At 52.1% G+C, this 19,762-nt stretch overlaps 1 protein-coding gene across 1 annotated transcript; it reads right to left on the reverse strand.

Moving 5' to 3' along the window:
* Positions 1 to 5,644: 5,644 nt before the first annotated feature.
* LOC132520735 (trefoil factor 3-like) lies at positions 5,645 to 8,899 on the reverse strand. The gene is made up of 3 exons (XM_060149465.1): positions 8,704 to 8,899; positions 6,984 to 7,130; positions 5,645 to 5,945 (listed from the first exon to the last, which is right to left on the reverse strand). The coding sequence occupies exons 1-3, from the start codon at positions 8,849 to 8,851 to the stop codon at positions 5,932 to 5,934; spliced, it is 309 nt and encodes a 102-aa protein (XP_060005448.1). The 5' UTR covers positions 8,852 to 8,899; the 3' UTR covers positions 5,645 to 5,931.
* Between the last annotated feature and the right edge of the window lie 10,863 nt (positions 8,900 to 19,762).

Consider the following 19,762-nt stretch of genomic DNA (forward strand, 5'->3'; position numbering starts at 1 on the left):
AGCCTGCGGACCAGCCGGGAGAATTGGGCCTGGGGTCTGACGGAGCCGGTGGGGAATTTTCTCGTTCTTGCATTGCCCTCTCTTTTAATGAAAAAGTTCCTCTGGTAGGTGTTATAATGGCTTTGGATGAAATTGGGAAGAAAAATAAGAGTGACGGGGGTGATGTGCAAGCCCCACTTGTTAGGGGATGTGGTAGCACAGGGTCAGGTGCCTTTTGTATGTGGTCTCATTTCACTGCCATCCTTGGGGCCGGCGTGTCACTGCCAGCCCATTTCACGGGCCAGGGAACTGAGGCTCAGAGAGATTAGACAAGGGGCCCGAGGCAAGTGGTGGAGGCAGAACGCAGATGGTGACAGTAGCCAGGGAACCGGCGCTCCGGCCCCCGCTTCGCACTCCCTCGTTTGGAAGAAGACACTGAGAAACTGACAGCAAAGAATCCATCGGGTCACAGGAAGTGGCCTGGGGGAGTCCGTCCCCCACACCCAGGGGAAATTTCTCCCAGACGCTTTGTTTAGGGTAGGGTGATGGGCGAACATCCCCAGGAGTCAGCTTTGGGGGTCTTTGTGCTGTTAGGGCCCCATATGGGTCAGCACTGGAGTTCAGGCGTCACTCTGGGATTAATCACCCGGGTGTGGCCGTAGTGGGGTTGCACTAGGTTACCTTTGTCGGTGTGGAAGAAGGTGTGCGTGTAGGGACAGGACAGAGAGAGAAACCTGGCGCCTCCATTCCTTCTCCCTGCCCAGGCTTCTCTGTCCCTGGACGCTGTCTTGTGCTCCTGAACCACCTGCCACCTTCCCCCCTCCTTCCCCACTCCTTCCCCCCTCCTTCCCCACTCCTTCCCCACTCCTTCCCCACCAAAATCCCCACTCCTTCCCCACTCCTTCCCCACTCCTTCCCAAATGCTCTTTATTAGAAATTTTAATTTACAAATACGCTGCACACTTCTTTGAACAAATAATACAAAAGTTAGTAATCTCACCCCCAAACCATCCTGTCCCAAGCCCACCCCCTCCAGGTAACCAGATGGCAGGTTATCACCCAGCCCCTCATCCCACCCAGAAAGACACTCCTCATTGCCGCACTTCCCGCCCCTCGCCCCAGATTGCCAACAGCGCCCTGGACCGGAAGGTACAGCACTCATGCCCTCGTCAGAATGTTCCAGAATCCGTAAAGCCATGTCCCTCCTGATCCCTGCTGTGGTGGTTTCTACCATAACAACCGTGCTTCAGTAAGTCTGAAAATTTGGAAAACATCCTTATACTTATATCCTTACAACCTACCGTTTAAACCACAGAAGCTTTTCTGGAAACGCAAGCGGAAGGAAACCCAACAGGCACGCAAAGAAGGTTTCCCACTGGAGGTGGAGCTGCAGACCCCACGGGTGCCCCCCCCCCACGGTGCTTTCAAGGCAGCCCCATCCAGCACCCACATTCTGCCTCCAGTCCCATGTCACCTACACGAGCACGCTTCCCCCTGGCCTCTCCCAACCAGGCCATTCCTGCCCCAAACAGGATTCCCCTACGGGGCACCTTGGTTTAGGGACCGTCCATCCACTTTTTGGAGACCTTGTCTAAGTTGGCTGTGGCCTGAGACCCTGCCCACCCAGTCCTTCCTTCCCTGCTCCATTCAGTGGTGTCAGATCCGCAGTGAGATCTGAGACCTCCTGCACCACCCGGTCTTCTCCCTCACAGGGTCCCCCCCACCATGAGTCTGCTGAGCATCTGACCCTGTGCAGGTGTCTAAGCTGGAAGCTAAATCCCTCCTCTCCGTGCCACTGAATGTTCAAGAATTCTTGGAATAGCGTGACGAATTCCAGTGAATTTTGACATACTCTGGAACAGTGCATGGGGAACCGTTGCCAAATAAATGCTGAAGCGACGCTCTTACGGACCAACCACACCGACACAAGAGCAGGGGAGAAGCACATAAACGCCACGAGAAGTTATCCGTAGGTTTACTGGCCACGCTGTGTGTTGGGGGCTGGTGGGGGGGAAGCCTGGTGTTATCTTCCTTTTCCACCAGCAGCAGTGGGGTTCTGACTTCTCCTTGGCAAGTCAAAGCTCTCATTCCATGGTTTCTGGGAGGTTCTACAAATATGCACCATTAGTCAGTGAGGAAGGTACTTGATATCAAAGTGATCGCTGGATCCTGTGAAACTCAACTGATCATTTGAATTCACCCTGAGCCACTTGTGGATTCAAATTTTAGAGGCGCACTGACCAGGAGGTGGGGAGGTGTAAGGGGGTGTAAAGGCCACGTGGGCCGTGGGCAGTCAGTGTCAGCTAAGTGCCTTCAGGGGGGCTGAAGTCCACTGATGATGACCATATTAGACGCAGCCCAGCAGAAGTGGCCACAGCCCATCCCGGGTTTGAGTCTTAGCAAGGCTGTGTCCTGGAGCGAATTTGTCCCAATGTCCTCATTGGCGAAGCAACGGTAAATATCAAGTTACTCACTGCACTCTAGATAAAAGAAAAAAACGTTTCCAGTCCACACTGTAGTACTTCTTATCCCCGAATTTTAAAATCGGTTAGCACTCTCTGGGTACTTAATTGACAGCCAGTGTCTGGAGCCAAGAAGGTTGTTTAAAATTCCCGACAGAGACCACCCAGCCCTGAGAGACCCCCATCGAGTCGCAGTGAACGCAAGGACAGAAGAGGGCTCCGTGGGATCGCCTGCTGGCTCCTGGCAAGCCAGTAATTAGAATAATTGTTCTAGTTTATCGGCAGTTCAGTGTTTCCTTTTTAAACCTAGCCAGTTATTATGGGCCTTTACACAAGGTTGGAAACATAGTAACTATTTAATTTCCTTATCCCCGATCTATTGTGACTTACAGACTGAATGAGATGGGAATGACCAGTGGGAGGGGCTAGGATTCAGCCACAACCTTCTAGAAGGGCTCTGAACCCTCCCCGCCTCCTGCTGTTGGCCTGTCCTCGCAGGCTGCCTCTGGGCGCCACTCCCTGACCAAGTTACTGTAGGGCTCCGTGGAGAGTGTCCTCTTCCAAAAACAAAAATGGGGATGGTGGTACCCCTCACCGCGTGGGCTTTCACGGAGTTAGCAAATCTCAAGCACCTGATGGGTGTCTGACGCATGCCAAGTGTTTGATCGTCTCGTTAGCTTTGATGATCTTTACAGATTCCTCTGGGTGTCCGCCAGGGACTCCCAGCTGGTTGCACCGTGAGATGTCCATACCTGGGGGAAAGATAAAGGCAGAAACCACCCTGCCCCCAACACAGAGCACCCCGGGAACGGCATCTCTCCAAGTTCCTTCCACCCCCCAGATGTCACCCTGAGACTCTGGGCTTCACGCAGACCCTTTGTGTGTCTGCCCAAAGGGTGAAACGAGAGGCAGCCACACCATTAGGGCAGACACACAAAATGTGGCACACACGTGTTTCAGCCTCACCCCATAATTCATTTGCGATGTGCACGTCAGTGACTTGAGTTTTCTCTACTGCCGAACTTAAAATCCCCACCCAGGCACTTTGGGGCAAATTCCATCCCGTTCCCTGCTGAGCGAGCTGGGGCTTGCTAGGGTCCGGGCTTCCATGCTGGACAGGGTGGTGTGGACCTCTGCAAGCCCCCCCACACCGGGACTGGCGTGCACCAAGATGGGGTCCCGATGGGACACCCTCCCAGACCCTTCTGGAAGCTGCGGATTCAGCGGGGCTGCTTCCCGCTCTCTTTGGCAGGACACACAGCAGACCGGGGTCCTCACTGACCTGAGGGCACTGGAGCCGCCCGCCACACCCGCGCATCTTCCCCTCCCCGCCACCCGGAGGCTGCCCCATCTGGCGTCCAGGCTGGGAACAGAGAAAGAACCCCCTGTACTGTGAGAGCTCAGAGCTGCTGGGGTGGGAGAGTGTCTTCGGACACTGGAACCAGATCTCCCTGCACTGCGTGTGACCGTGGGGTCCTGACCTAACCTCTGTGCCTCTGCTCGTTCACTTGCAGAAATGGAGATTATCATCCGGGGCTTCTGTGGGAATTAAAGGAAGTCAAATGTGTAAAACCCCGCAGGGCTGCGGCGGTGGGCACTACGGGAGGGTGCGCCGCTCCGTGTTCACGTGCACCGGGACCCCAGGGCACACGCGGCCCGGCTTGCACAATGACCCCCTCTGCCCCCTGCACGAACAATGGAGCGAAGGTTGGGGAGAGACATGTGCGCCCCAGGAGGGGAAGATGAAGGTCCATCTCCCCATCCCCCCACCTGTAGGTGATTCTCCTGAGCAGGGATGAAGGTCGCTCCAGCGTCTGAGTCTGGCCCGGGGTCTCCCCTGGGAAAGCACACACTCAAGACGGGGCCCTGAGCAGCCAGCAAGGGAACAGAAGCCGCCGTCTGGGGCCTGGGGTGAGGGGTGAGCACCGTCTCCCCTGATGGTGTCGGTGGCCTTGACACAGAAGCAGTGGCTCAGATCTGACCACGGAAGCTACGGTGGGTGGTGGCAGCAGCGTCTGTGAGGGGAGATAGCAGCTCCCCGGGCCTCGAGCTCCATCCAGAAGGGCGGGTGCAGGGGCCTGGGATGCTGGGGCCTCTGGGGTGGAGGGTGGTCTCCAGCCTCCACTCCCTCCTCACCCCACGGGATTGTGCGCTGAATGCCCGGTCCTCCTGGGGGTGGAGGGCGAGCGGGGACCTGCGGGTGGGGGAAGGCGCTGGTGGGACTCTGCGGACAAGTCGAGTGCGTGAGGGCAGACGCGGCGAAGAGCTACGGACTCGGCCGTCAGGGAGGAAGGACAGGATGGAGTCCCTCTCGCAGGGTGGAGGGCGTGAGAGTGCTCAGGGAGCGGGCTGGGCATCTCGCTCTTGGGGAATCACGTGCACCTCAGAGGGGCTCTATCTCCTCCAACTAGACCTCACGTGACAAATTGCAGTGTAACAGGCCTCCCCTGGGTGGGCCCTCAGCGGGGGCTTTGGGATGAGTTACTTATCCTACAACAAAGGGAATAACATCTCACTTCTAGGATGTTCATAGGATCTCACTCGAGAGACCTGGCCCAAAGTGCAAGCTTAAAAACAAAGCCTTTTGTTTTGAAAAGGAGCCAGGGTCTCTTTTCCAGCGGGAAGGATGGCTCAGACCCAGAAACCCCCGTCCGGAGGCTGCGCTGCTTTCCGTTCCGCCCCGCGCATGCGGCGTAAACGAGCCCTGCGGTAAAATCGGTAGAATCGTCTGTGCAACCTTAACAGAGTCCTGTCAGCAGAAGGAGAGCAGGACACTCAGCTTGGATGGCTGGAGACCATCCCGGTGTCCATGGAGAGCTGCGTGTCCCCAAGAGTGAGGGAGGGGACAACTCTCCATCTCGGGGTTACTAAGACTTCATGAGTGTTCGTGGTGACATTTGTTCATGTATCCACAAAGCTGCATCCATTCTCAGAGGAAAAAAGCAAAAGAAGGCCACCCAAGCTGTCACAGATGGTAAACTTGACTTACAAAGAAATACCAAAAAGTGCCAATTGGTAAGATGGTTTTATTAGCTTTCTCTTCGCCATTAATAATCTTTTTTTTTTTTTTTTGGAACTTACATTTGAAACGGTGTTTCTCAAGGGACACTTAGAAGGCGGCTTGCCCTCCCCGTCAGGTCAGCGCTAGATGTGACGTTTGCTGCACCGTCACAGCAAGGGAGCTAGATTGGGAGCCTTCCCTCCTCCCCAGGCCTGGGGGAGACCCTCTGCTGGGAGATGCTAAGACACCCTCCGCCGCTCCCGTCTGTGAAATGCTGAGAAGGGAGAGTGTGACTCGGTAGAAATAAAACACAGCAGCGGAAAGTCTCAGGAATGAAGACGTGAACTCATGCTGAGCACGGGAGCTTTATTCTTTAAACATCAGGCCTCACACATTAGGGGCAGTGCTTGCCGGGAGCAGGTGATAGAAAAGGAGAGGTACCAGCGCCAGGCAGAGTCCCCTCCCAAGCTGTCGGGCAGCAGCACGGCTTCAGAAGGTGCATTCTGGAAACAAAGCACAGACGTGCATTACCCTGAGCCATCCCGTGCCTGCCACCCGCTGCCCCGCTTCTCCAGGTCCAGACAGGCTCCGAGGTCAGCGCCGTCTGCTGCTTTCCACACCAAGTCCCTGGGGAAGGGTTGAGCTCCCCCCCGACCCTCGTGGGAGAATAGCCACAGGCCCCACGGGGACCCAGGTTGTCGGGACAGACGGCACCGGAGACAGGCCCAGGTAGGGCCACTGCCAGAGTTCAAAGAAGTGTCGCTGCAGGCCGAGGAGCCGGCAGAGCGGGGACGGCCAGCACAGGGCTGACTCTCCCTCCTGGGCCCAGAGCCTTATCTGGACCTCTGCCCGGCTTTGCCGGGAAGGGGAGGAGGCCCCGGACAATGGGAAGGGGCCCCCGTGCTGATTAGGGAGCCGGCATCAGGCGGAGACGTGGCCTCCTTCGTCGTTACCCGGGGACGAAGCGCAAGAGGGGCCCCCCGGGCGCTCGCCCCAGGAAGGGGCCTTAGGTAGCTACGTTCATCGTGGACGGCGACCTGGCACCGGGGCTGCCAGGTGGCTCACGGCCACCTCCAGGCCGCACAGGTGATGGGCGGGGCACGGAGGCAAATCACCTGTGCGCAGTCTGCTCCTGACACGCGGCTCCCCAGGGGCTGCCCTGCACCCCACTGCTCCAGCGATGGAGGGGTGAGCACCTCGTGCTGGGGGCAGGGTGGGGGATGGCAGGGTGGGGAGAGGTGCCAAGACTCCAGCCCAGCATGTCGCCAGTCACAAAGGACAGAGACTCCGCAGGGGTCGTGTGCTGAAAATGACCTTGAAATCCGCCCAGCTTTCCAAACCTACGTATTGTCCATTTCTCTCCAAACTAGTTCCCTCTCCGTAGGGCCTCGACTTTGAACACCTTTCTGAAATGATTAGAGTTTGCACAGACCTCCTCGGCCAACTGACAGCCGTGGCGCAGGGGGTCCCACCCAGGGCTCAGGTGTGTGTGGCTTCCTGGGAGCCCAGAAAGGTCCCCCGTGCACGTGGGGCTGACTCACCTGCTTCCTGCAGGGGCTTGAAGCACCAGGGCACCCCGGGGATGCTGGAGTCGAAGCAGCAGCCCCGGTTGGTGCACTGCTCGGCGGTGACGTCGGGGTAGGCGCAGTCCACCCTGTCCTTGGCTGGGACCACGCACTGGTTCGGCGCTGTCCCAAACAAAGCCCAGTCAGAGCCCTTGTTGGCTTGGGGTTGGTCTACCGGCTGCATTTGCTGGTCTGCACCCTCCCCCAGCTCCTGAGTTCAAAGGCTGTGATCTCACCCCTCCCATAACCTGTGCTTGTCTGCTTGTCGAGGACACTCTTCCCGTAAATGTTTAAAGAGAAACGTTCTGTAGGCGATCTGGCTGGCTGCCTGGTGTCTCTCACTTGGGTGCTCCTAGCACCTTGCCAGGAAGTCAATAGGGCCTGGATTCCTTCCAGCTGGCAGGTACCCATGGGAATCCAGGGCCCCCGAACCCGGAAACAATGTTCCTCTTTATTGTCTTATCAACAAAATCTCCCCCTTAAAACAAAAGGAGTATAATAGAAGGCGGGCATTCAGAAGAGAAAATCACAATGTTTACTATTTCCTGCTTCTTTTCTGTATCTCCCTACCCCCCTGTCAAGCCTTCCCTGTACATCCTTGGCCTCTACTGTTCATTTTCCAAGTAAGCCTTTATGTCTGAAGTTCAGCAAAATTCCACTTTGCCTCATTTCTTAAACTGGATTTGTCCTTAGGAAAATAGAAATCACGTGAAATCTCAAATCCTCTCCTATGGCTGCCAATTCATAATTCCTCATTCCACTGGTCCCCAAACTTCGCTCACATTGGGATCAGCCGGGGGTCTTGAAAAACCATTGATACCTCCTCCCACCCAGAGACTCTCTGATATAGTTGGCATATCCTGGGCTTTAAGAGTTTTAAAATCTTCCAGGTGATTCTGATGGGTGACAAGTTTGAGACCTCTCAGCAGATAACTGCCACACCCTAATCTCTTTTCTTTTCTTTTCTTTTTTTTTTGCGGTACACGGGCCTGTCACTGTTGTGGCCTCTCCCGCCACGGAGCACAGGCTCCGGACGCGCAGGCTCAGCGGCCATGGCTCACGGGCCCAGCCGCTCCGCGGCATGTGGGATCTTCCCGGACCGGGGCACGAACCCATGTCCCCTGCATCGGCAGGCGGACTCTCAACCACTGCGCCACCAGGGAAGCTCCACACCCTGATTTCTTCACACTCTGGTTAATGGAGCAGACTCATTCCACTGGAACTGCAGTGCAATGGCTAAATGAAAACTGTGTTTGTAGGTATTGGAAATGTGATCGTTTTCATTTGTCTTCTCTTTTTGTCTTGCGAATGCGCCGGAATAATGCACAAAGACCTATACTGTAATTTGGAAATCCCCAGCAAGGCGGGCAGTGGGACAGTGGGCTTCGGTGTTGGCTGCCAGCCAGGTGGACCTGGGTTCCAATCCTAATTTCCACACTGCCCGAGAGGGTCAGTTATCAACTTTCAGAGCCTCAGTTTCCTTGTCTGTAAAATGGGGACAGCAAGACCCACTATGTGGAGCTGTTGAGAGAAAATGTGTGTGTCTGGTAAGTGGCAATTTTATTAAGGGGCCTGGTCACTCTCCTCAAGCCACAGGAAGCCCCCCGCCTGGCTCTCCCACGTCCCGTCCCCTTGTCATGTGCTCCCACCCCGCCACCCGGCCCCTCCTCCTTAAGGAGGTCAGAGCGGTACTCACACAGACCCACGTACTGCCCAGTCGAGCTGGAGGACACCAAGGGCAGGACCATCACCAGCAGCCAGAATGTTCTGGCCTCCATGGTCACTTGCGGGCTCTGGGGACCCGTCGGCTCAGAGGACATGCCACGTCTGCCAAGAAGACTCATTTTTTATACCCCTGTGTTTACACAGGCACTCCGGATTCTGTTTGTCTGGGGAGCCCTTCCCTCTAGGTCCAGCCCCACCTGCTTCTCCCCTGCACAGGATGGTACAGCCCCCAGAGCGCCGTCCATCCCAAAGGGGAGAGGCTGCTTCTGACCCCACCTTTCTGGTAGTAAGCCACTGGTGGCAGCAGATTCCAGTTTCCTGCGAATACCTCTCTGTCAGGGAGCAGGGCCGTGTTGATGCCTGTGTTAGCCTGGCTGGAAGAAAAGGATACAGGCTCAGCGTGGGGCTGGAGGGCAGGGTCAACAGGCCTGGGCATCAATCCTGCAACCCGCCCAGCAGCAGGCCACCAGGGTTCCTGCTCAGCGACAAGAGCTCCCAGGCCGCGTAATCGCAGACCAGTCTCGGGTACTTGAAAAGACAGGTGACGGCGCAAGTGCGGTACATGGTGAGCACAGATTTCACAACTCTTGAAAGGTAGAAGTTCCTTTTCTTTCTTTTTTGCTTTTCTCCAGCAAAAGAATTGTTTTTATCATCAGCTACACGTTAACAAATGTATTAAATAAACTTATTCAATACATTTTCATAAAAATACAATACCTGCAGCTGGTTTTTATTTTCTTTAATATTTTCTTGCCGTGGACCATTTGGTTTTTTTAAGTTTTTGTTGAATTTGTTACCATATTGTCTCTGTTTTATGTTTTGGTTTTTTGGCCAGGAGGCATGTGGGATCTTAGCTCCCCGACCAGGGATCGAGCCCGCTCCCCCTGCAATGGCAGGCGAAGTCCTAACCACTGGACCGCCAGGGAAGTCCCTGCAGTAGGTTTTTAAAATCAGACAGTACAGAAGACTCTCCCCCTTTTGTGTGGCACTGTCCATGTTTAACACGTTCTTAGGTGTTTTCCAGAACGTTCTCTGTACATTTAAGCACATTTTTAACACAAAGGCGAATTTACACCTTGCCCAGCTGGCTGGTTTTTTTTTTTTTTAAGTGAAGGCTATATCTTGGAAATTATTTTATAACAGCATACCTACATGATACGGGTATAATTTTACCCATTTTCTGGAGGAACACACCAAGGCTCAAAACGTTGTTACTGAATCCAATCTCATACTGCTGGCCACACAAAAGGCCAGTGAATCGAGAGACAGGTTGGGGCAGGAAGTGCGGCTTTATTGGGAAAGCTGGGAGTCCGAGAAGATGGTGGACTCGTGTCCCGAAGAAGCATCTTACCCGGGTTAGAATTCGGGCTTCTTTTATTCTAAAAGGGGAGGGGGCGCGGCTGGTGGCCTGAAACTTCTTAGTGCCGCCAGACCCAGACCTTTGTTCTTGCAGCCTCCACGTAGGTCTAGTCACCGCGTGCCTGTAAACTTCCAACAAGACAAGGGTTATTCTCTATTGTGCAACTTTTTATCCCTATGTGAGTGAAAAGGGTTTTACCTTTAAAGGTCAAGCCTGGGAGGCAGAGCCTTGAGAAAGGGCTGCTATGTATATTTCAGGCCATAGGGGACGTTCCGGTACCCAGGTGAAGAGGCAACATGATTAAGCACAGAGCACAGAGGTTAGAGCTGAGGGGACAGATCCCGCCTGGAGTCAGGTTTGTCCTTCTCTGTTACAGGATGGCTGTCAAAGGTTACCTAGGGGACCCGGCGGAGCTGGGATTCGACCTGCCTCTGTGGGACCCTGCAGTCTCCACTCTCCATTCAGGGTACCCGCCCCACCCTGCAGCTGGCTGACTGGGGAGAGAGGGCGCCCCTGGGGTCCAGCTATCGTGTGTTCTTCAGGCTTCCTTCCTGGCTGGGCTATTCTTCTCTCTGTTCAGCTCTGACCCAGGAACCGTGGGGTAGGTTTTGTACACCATCCCAGGGCGGACCCACTTGCTGGCCGCACTTTAATCCCCAGGCGGGGTTACAGTGTTGGAGGGGGTCCCCAAACCACCCAGGGGTTCCTCCTCAGAGCTGTCCTTCCCTGAGAGACCCATAGGGCCAGACTGTGCTTACACTGGGAACGGGGACTCTGTCCCCCCTCGCAACTCCCCTGGCCCAGCCCTGCTGCCTACCCAGTGAGCCCCGGGGGAATCCACATGCCGTGACACCCGCATCTGGTTTGCTCCCCACTCCAAGGCTTGGAGACAGCAGGTTCCGCATTGTTTTCGCGCCCCTCGCTCTGTTCCCAGGGGGAGAGAGTCGCCCCAGCTAACAGAGGGCATGATGGTTATGTCATCGCAGGGGAAATTCCTGGGAGCCTCTTCGGGCCAGACTGCTGCCATAGCCCCCGCCCTCCCACCCCCCGTAGTACCCCAGGCCAGGCCAGGCTGGGGTTGGACCAGGTTTCAGGAAAACACAGACCCCCACAAACGGGCTTAGAAGGGGCAGTTATCTGTAGGCTGCCCTGGCAGGGAGCCCGCCTGGCTGCCCTTGGAATCACCTGGAGGGCCGGACCGGCGTGGACCCCTGGGCCCTGCCTGCCCGGGCAGGTGGCTGGGAGACCACTGAGTTCTCCCGGCAGCCAGCGCGAGCCACTGCCTGCTGGTCTGCTGCAGTTTCACTCGGTGGATGTGGGTGGAGACCCCGCTGCAAGAGCCTGGGGCTTGGGGCTGAGGAAGGAATAACAAGGGGGCAGAGCCCCATCCTGAAAGACTACCTCACAGGGAGATGGGGGTCACCGTTACAATGATGAAGCCGCGAGACCTGGTCCCAAGTCCGGGGCTGTGTGACCTTGGACGCTTCACTTCCCGCCGGCGCCCCAGCCCCTTGCCTGTCACACACAGCCTCATCTGCAGGTTTGCCTGAGCTGGCGAGCCCGAACCAGGTGCTGGGGTCACACCTGATCACCTGCCAGCTGTGGCGCAGCAGCTACAGCGGCAGAGGGTCCAGCCTCGCAGACTCCAGGTCTTGATAGAAGTGGCAGCTGTGGGAAGGGGGGCGGGGGGGGCGGAGCACAGGCTTCTTAGAGGGAAGAGGGTGAGGCCGGCCTCAGAGCCTCGAGAAGTGAGCACACGTTGCTGGGGGAAGTTCAGCCGTGTGTGTGCTCTTTGTTCTGTTGTGGGGACCCTGGGCTGTCCACCAGGGGCAGAAGACGGGGGCGGAGAGCCCATCCTGCCCTCCAGAGCGCACAGGCCCATTGCCACCCACGTTCCCCCCGGGGGAGTTCAAGTTCCGGGAATGAAATAACACCAGTACCAGAGCGGCAGGCCCCAGGGTCACCCGTCTTGGCCCAGCCTTGACAGATGGCTTGCCCAGCGCTCCCAGAGACCAGGCTGAGGAGCTGCCTGGGCCATCCTGGGAGCCCACCCTGCATCCCTCCCTCCCTGGTCTTTATATGCTGGTGCCCAGGGAAGGCGAGGGCCAAGAAGCAGGCTGTCTGGCCCCAAGCGCTAGGTTTGCAACCTCCCACCTGCAGGATGCATGGCCCCTGGCACGTATACAACAAGCATGGACCGAGCGTGATCACAGGCCTGGTACTTGACCTGTAATGTCAACTCTCCCTGAGGACACCAGGCAGAGTCCTGCCCTCAGAGCCCACAGCCCTGTGAGGGCGAACCAGCCTTGAAGTGTGAACTGTGGTATGATGCCACAAGACCTGGCAGAATGCTGCCCAGCAGGCTTCTCCTCCGGGGTGAAATCTGCACTGGGTCTTGAGGGATGAGTAGGAGTTCACAGATGGATGAAGGTCAGAAGCGCGTTCCAGGCAGTCACTGTGAACTCACCACCTCACAGAAAATACAGTCAGGGCCAAATACTCCATGTCACCCCTCAGCTTTCTAATATCGTCCCTCTGGGTTACTCAAGCCGGCAGAGAGCCACACAGAGATAGAAGGTACAAAGTCACATTTTTCCACACACCTAGGGTAGCCCTGGGGCCACAGACCTCCCCAGGGAGCTTCCTGCTGACCAGCTGTCGCATCGCTCTGCAGCTGCCTTGGGTGTGGCCCTGCCGTCTGTGTTCCGTACAGAGTTCCCTCCAGCCCGACCCTTCCTGAGGAGCCGGACCTGAGTGTGTATGCTTTGGGGACGCAACCATGGACCGATTCAGGGAGGCTCCTGGTTTACACCGAGGACAAGCGGGGGGCTTAGAGTCGTGCACATGTATCGCGCACCAGCTCTAGGGGAGGGGTAGAGGACAGCGGGTCCTGAGTCCGGACGGAGGTTATGGGCCCGAATACGCCCCTCATGGACCCTGGATCTCTTGCCCCCAGTCCTGGGCCAGCACCCATCATACCACATACAGGGACGTGTGACAGCCATTGGGGGTTTCAGGGAAAGCAGCGTCCAGCTCAAGGTACATATCTGGTGATGCTGCCACAGTGACCTCTACGTCGAGGGCTCCCTTGGGTTTGGAGCTATTGCGTCAGCCCCAGGTGCTGTGACACCAAGGAAATGTTCCCAAGAGCAAGTCAGCTGATGACCAGGGCACCCAAAGGAACAGAGATAAGTCAGAAGTAAACAGAGCTGGGAGCCGGGAGCGGATGTGCCCGGCCCCTCGTGGACAGCCCTGCCTTTTGGACCCAGACGGCCTTTCTCTGCAGCTGGACGGGCTCCAGCAGGAAGCTGAGGCCTGGCAGCCGCTAAGGCGGCACCTGGGTGTGCCTCCACTTGGGGCTGACGAACGCCAGCCCCTGGCCCTGCGCTGTGTCCCAGGGGGACAGCCATGGAAGACAGAGGTGGTCCCTGAGAGCCCCCGGTACAGGCGGGGCAGGACAAAGGCCCAGCAGCTGCAGGAGACCCCAGGGACCCCATCCTCCCGCCAGCCAAGTTGGATAAAAGCCACCGCGCACTTCTTCCCTGTGAATCAAGCCGCTGTCACTGAAGGACTTGCAGGTGTGCTGGGTATACAAGCGTGTCCTCCCCAGATCCACGTCCTTCCTGGAAACTCAGAGCGTGGCTTTACCTGGAACAGAGTTGTTGCAGATGTAAGTGTTTCAGTTAGGACGAGGTCAGGCTGGAGTAGGGTGGGTCCCTGGTCCCATCTGACTGGTGTCCTTATAAGAGGGGAGGAAATGCAGAGACAGACACACAGAAAGGAGACGATGTGAACATGGACAGACAGGGAGATGCCCTTGACTTCGGGGACCGAGACCGGGAGATACAGCTAAGATACAAGGAACGCGGGCAGACCCAAGCAGCCCGGAGACGGGGGCGAGCCCTCAGAGGGAGCCCAGCCCGCGGACACTTCCAGCCTCCAGACCGTGGGAGGAGGGATGTCTGTGGTTGAAACCACCCAGTTTGTGGTACTCTGTTATGGTCGCCCCAAGGGACACCCAGCTCCGAGGGGCTATTTTAACTTGTACTTTGTCGGGTGAGGGGCAGGGAGGGGAGGGCACAGCTAAAAATCTCGGCAGTTGTTTTGAAAAGAGACCCTCATCTTCCCCACCCTGACCCTCCCCTGGTGAACTGGATGCACTCTGCCCAGTGCCCCCCGCCTGGGACCCCGACCCTCCTGCTGTGCAGACTGTGACTCCACCCCTGCCCCGGGCCCCTGCATTTGTCCTCACTGTGCGCATGTGATTGTTGGCCCCTCTGAGTCACAGGCTATAATCAATGACCACGTGCTTGTTGAATCCCTTCCCATGCTTCCACACGTCACCCAAATAATCCCCATAGCTCCTTTATTCCAATTTCCTTGTCTTGGGGAGGCTGGACCACACTGACCAGCAGGGAAGTGCAGCGGTCCCACTTCCCAATCAGGGCCTCATGGGCCAGGGCAGGGAGCAGCCCACGCCAGGGGAGGCCCAAGGGAGGTGACCGTGTCGTGAGTTGAGTTGTCCAAACTGGGACCTGTTCAGAGAGTATGGGGTGCTATTAGCGATTATGCCAGGACAGGAGGTGTGGGGTCCCAGGCCACCCGCCAAGAGGGCACTCAACCAGCCCCTCACCAATGGCAGTCACTTCTGAGTCTGATTTGAACAGCGTGAGGCTTTGATGGGGCGCTGGCAAGGCGCTCTCTAAAGCTCTGGAAACAGACACAAAGCCAAGGGGTGCAAACATGAGTGTGTCATGGTCCGTCACGCTCTGACGTGCATGCCTGTGCCCTGGCGGGCAGTGTGCTTGTGGGTATGAGTGTGAATATCCAGCCCTGTCTCAGTGTGTTCAGGCTGCTGTAACAGCACTACAGATGGAGCGGCTTATAAACAACACGTATTTCTCACAGCTCTGGAGGTTGGAAGCCCAGGATCATGGCACTGAGGGCTTCTGTGGAGGGTCATTGTCCTGGTTCATAGATGGGCCTGCCTGCTCAGAGACATCCGCACTTCACATGGCGGGAGGGGCTGGGGATCTCTGGAGCCTCATATATAAGGCCACTGATCCCATTCATGAGGGCTCCACCCTCATGACCTCATCACCTCCCAAAGACCATCACATGGAGCATTAGGATTTCAACACAGGAGTTTGGGAGGGACACAAACATTCAGGCCATTGCAGGCCCTAATCAGTAGTCAGTGAGCGGAGTAACCACACAGGGCCTGTGGGATTGCATCACTAAGTGTCTTGTTTTCATTTCCCATTCAGTGGGGACCGATTCTTCTCCTTTTGGGATGAAAACTCAGGTGATCCCATAATCCCTAAAGTCACAAAACTTACTTGTCAGGAACTGAAGCTTTAAGCTCCATGTTATAATTAAATTCAAAATTCTGAATTTGATTTCATTTGATGCTATAAAGGAATTAGTGGTAGCATGATAATTGTATTGTAGATTTATGACTGTGTATCTGTATATATATTCAGGTACCTATATATATTCAGATATATACCAGGGCCCGGGTTTGATCCCTGTTTGGGGAACTAAGATCCCACCTGCTGTTCAGCATGGCCAAAATAAAAATTTTTTAATTTAAAAAATTAAAAAAAAAATTGGTAGTTAGATTATTTGGAAAAAAAGAAGAGTTCACACTTCTTGTACAAGCCCTAGAGGGGATGCACAGAGTTCCCCTAGGCCCCATGGCCCGCCTCTGGTTCATAAGTAGAAACACTTATTTATCCTTTGCCCCAACAAACTCTGGGATGCAGGAAGATCCTAACAGCTCATCTTGTTCCTTGCTTGAGATTAGAGTTCTCAAGAGTCAGAAACGAGCCTTCTGTCACCCCCAACTATGGCGGGCATGGACCAAGCTCTCTCAGTGGTCCCCCTATGCCTTGTCCACCAGGCTTGAGATCAAGGGCAGGCACACCCACCCTCCTTCCCTGTTGGGGCAAGATGGGAGTGGGAAGGACTCGCAGCACCTAAACAGCTCTCTCTGAATGTTCTCACGTGTCATTTTCTCCAAAATTCTCTGCTCATGAAGCTTTTATAGCTTCAATACAAGTACAAAATTTAAGACTCATCTAACAGTCCAAATTACTTTTAAGATGTCATGGTCTGTATCTCACGTTGAAACATGACATCTGTTGTTTCTGGATGTCCCAGCTGACCCTCCACTCTTAACATCCTATGACCCTAGGGGTAGGGGACCTAGAAGAGAGATTATAACTGTATTTATTCTTGATTGAATATAAAACCCAAAGACAGAAGTTCTAAGTTTGTTTCTTGAGATCTTCTAATGGGCAGGTCACTGTGACAGACTCTAGTGAGAGAGAACAAAATCAGGTAAATGAACATTTCCTTCTCATGAGGGACTTCACAGCACAACAGAAGGCTAAATAAATAAACAAATTGTGTACTTTACTGAAGCCCCTGAAAGAACTAAATAAGTAGAGAGGTGCCTATTCATGGATAAGAAGACCACATTTTTTTGTACTTTTTTTGATTGAAATATAGTTGATTTACTATATTGTGTTAGTTTCAGCTGTGCTGGTTTCAACATAGTGATTCATTTATATATATATATATATATATAAACATAAATAGAAATAGATTTAGATTTAGATTACACAAGATACTGAATATAGTTCCCTGTGCTATACAGTAGGGTCTTGTTGTTTATTTTATATATAGTAGCTTGTATCTGCTAATCCCATACTCCTAATTTATCCCTCCCATGCCCCCTTTCCCCTTAGGTAGTCATAAGCTTGTTTTCTATGTCTGTGAGTCTGTTTCTGTTTTGTGTTTAGATTCATTTGTATTACTTTTTAGATTCCACGTATAAGTGATGTCATATAATATTTGTCTTTCTCTGACTGACTTACTTCGCTTAGTATGACAATTTCTAGGTCCATCCATGTTGCTGCAAATGGCAATATGTCACTCTTTTTTATGTCTGAGTAATATTCCATTATATATATGTACCACATCTTCTTTACCCATTCATCCGTTGATGGGCACTTGGGTTGTTTCCATGTCTTGGCTATTGTGAATAGTGCTGCTATGAACACTGGGATGCATGTATCTTTTGAAGTAGAATTTTCTTCTTTTCTGGATATCTGCCCAGGGGTGGGGTTGTTGGATCATACGGTAGTTCTATTTTTATTTTTTTAAGGAACCTCCATACTGCTTTCCATAGTGGTTCTTCCAATTTACATTCTCTCTAACAGTGTAGGAGGGTTCCCTTTTCTCCACACCCTCTCCAGCATTTGTTATTTGTAGACTTTTTGATGATAGCTGTTCTGACAGGTGTGAGGTGGTACTTCACTGTGGTTTTGATTGCATTTCTCTAATAATTAGTGATGTTGAGCATCTTTTGATGTGCCTGTTAGACATGTGTATGTCTTCTTTGGAGAAATGTCTCTTTAGGTCCTCTGCCCGTTTTTTGATTGGGTTGTTTGGTTTTTTGTTATTGAGTTGTATGAGTTGTTTGTATATTTTGGATATTAACCCCTTGTCAGTCACATCATTTGCAAATATTTTCTCCCATCCTGAAGGTTGTCTTTTTGGTTGTTGATGATTTCTTTTGCTGTGCAAAAGCTTTTAAGTTTGATTAGGTCTCATTCGTTTATTTTTGCTTTTATTTCTTTTGCCTTGAGAGACTGACCCAAGAAAATATTGCTGCAATTTATGTTTGAAAGTGTTTTGCCTATGTTCCCTTCTAGGAGTTTTATGGTGCCATGTCTTATATTTGTCTTTAAACCATTTTGAGTTTATTTTTGTATATGGTGTGAGGAAGTGTTCTAATTTCATTGATTTATATGTAGCTGTCCATCCTTCCCAACACCACTTGTTGAAGAGACTAGATTTTATAGGTAGCCATTTTTTCAAAATTAAACTACGTATTCAATGCATTTTTTATCAAAATCCCTAAGGGAGATTTTTATGAAACACCACAAATTGGTCCTAGTATTTATATGGAAAGGTAAAGGGCCAAAGATATCCAGTGAAACTTTTAAAAAACAAGTAGTAAAAAGAGGAAGAGAAGGATCAGAAGGTATCTGTCTAATCAGATTATTCAAAAATTGTGTTTAAAGCAAAGAAGTATTGGTGCAGTGATAGAGTCACAGACAACTGGAACAGAACAGAAAGCCTAGAAATAGATCCATTTACATAAGGTAACTTGGATAATAACAGAAAAAGACTTCATATCAGTGGGGAAAGAAAGGACAGCTAAGTACATGGTATCAGGACAATCAGTTATTGATATCAGAAAAGGATAAATTTAGATCCTTGCATCACAACACTAAGCATCTCTTAATTATCCATATCGAGAAAAAGGTAAATTTAGATTCACAACTTACAACTCATATTAACACATTCCCAGATAAATTAAAGGCCTAAAAGTGAAAGTAAGCCTTAAAATTTAAAAAGAAAATACAGATGACCAGCCACCTCCCACCAGACCCAACCCTCCTGAATATAATAATGAAAACTCCGGAAAATATACAAAAACAATGACCTGTAGGCAATGGGGAGTGAAAAACGAAGCGAAAACAGAACAAAAATGCCCTGTAAGATCCTAGAGGGGCATTGACACTTGGAGGAAGGGAATGGAGTGAATTTGCTATCTTTATGGATTTTTGCCTGAGGGTAGGTCATGGTTGATATTGTCTAGTGGTGGCTGAAACCCCAACAGAAAATCTACAGTCTTTCTAGCCTAAGTAACTAGCATACAGAGAACAAGACAAGCCCAGCGGCTGGGAAGTGAAGGGGAAATTCCCAAAAGGAGAGAGCCACAGGGAGAACCCCAAATTCTGTGTAAAAACTCTTCCCAAATTTTGGTCGGACCTCTGAACCATGTGTATGCAGGACAGACTCCAGCTAAAATAAAGGAACTGAGGTTTGAGTGCCACTCAAGAGGCAGAGTTTGAAGTTTGAATCCAACCAAGTAGATGGTTTGTTAAAACAAACAAACAAACAAATATAACAGTCTTCAGAGGAATGTAAGAGAATCTAGAGTCTCCACAACATAACAATATATTATCCTGTATTTAATCCAAAATTACTAAAAGACAAAGAAACAGGAAAGTGTCATGCATTCTTAAGAGAAAAAACAAACTGAGATGACCCAGATGTTGCAACAATAGGATAAAGATTTTAAAACGGCAACCATAACTATGTTTGAGGAAGTAAAGAAAAATGTGCTCACAATGTATGAAAAGATAGAAAATCATAGAAGAAAGGAAGGAAGGAAATAAAAGGAAAGAAAATGGTAATAAAATAGACAAGTAACAATTCGAAAACTGAAAACTCCAATATGTGAAATTAAAACTTATTGGATGGACTTAGCAAAATGCAGATGGCAGTAGAAAGGGTCAGTTAACTTAAAGATAGAGCAAGGGAAATCATTCTATTTGAAGAACAGAGAAGAAAAAAAGTTTAAAACATGCACAAAGCCCTCAGTACCTGTGGGAAACTATCAAAACATCTAACAGAAGTAAAATAGAAAAAAATGAACAAGATAAAAAATTACCAATCCTTGATCTTTGAAAAGATTAACAAAATGATGAACCTCTAACTAGACTGATGAAGAAACAAAAATTAAAGAAAACACAAATTACCAACGTCAGAAATGAAAAATGGGCTATTACTACAGTCCTACAGACATTAA

Source organism: Lagenorhynchus albirostris, chromosome 5 (assembly GCF_949774975.1).
Source record: "Lagenorhynchus albirostris chromosome 5, mLagAlb1.1, whole genome shotgun sequence".
In the NCBI taxonomy this organism is placed as follows: domain Eukaryota; kingdom Metazoa; phylum Chordata; class Mammalia; order Artiodactyla; family Delphinidae; genus Lagenorhynchus; species Lagenorhynchus albirostris.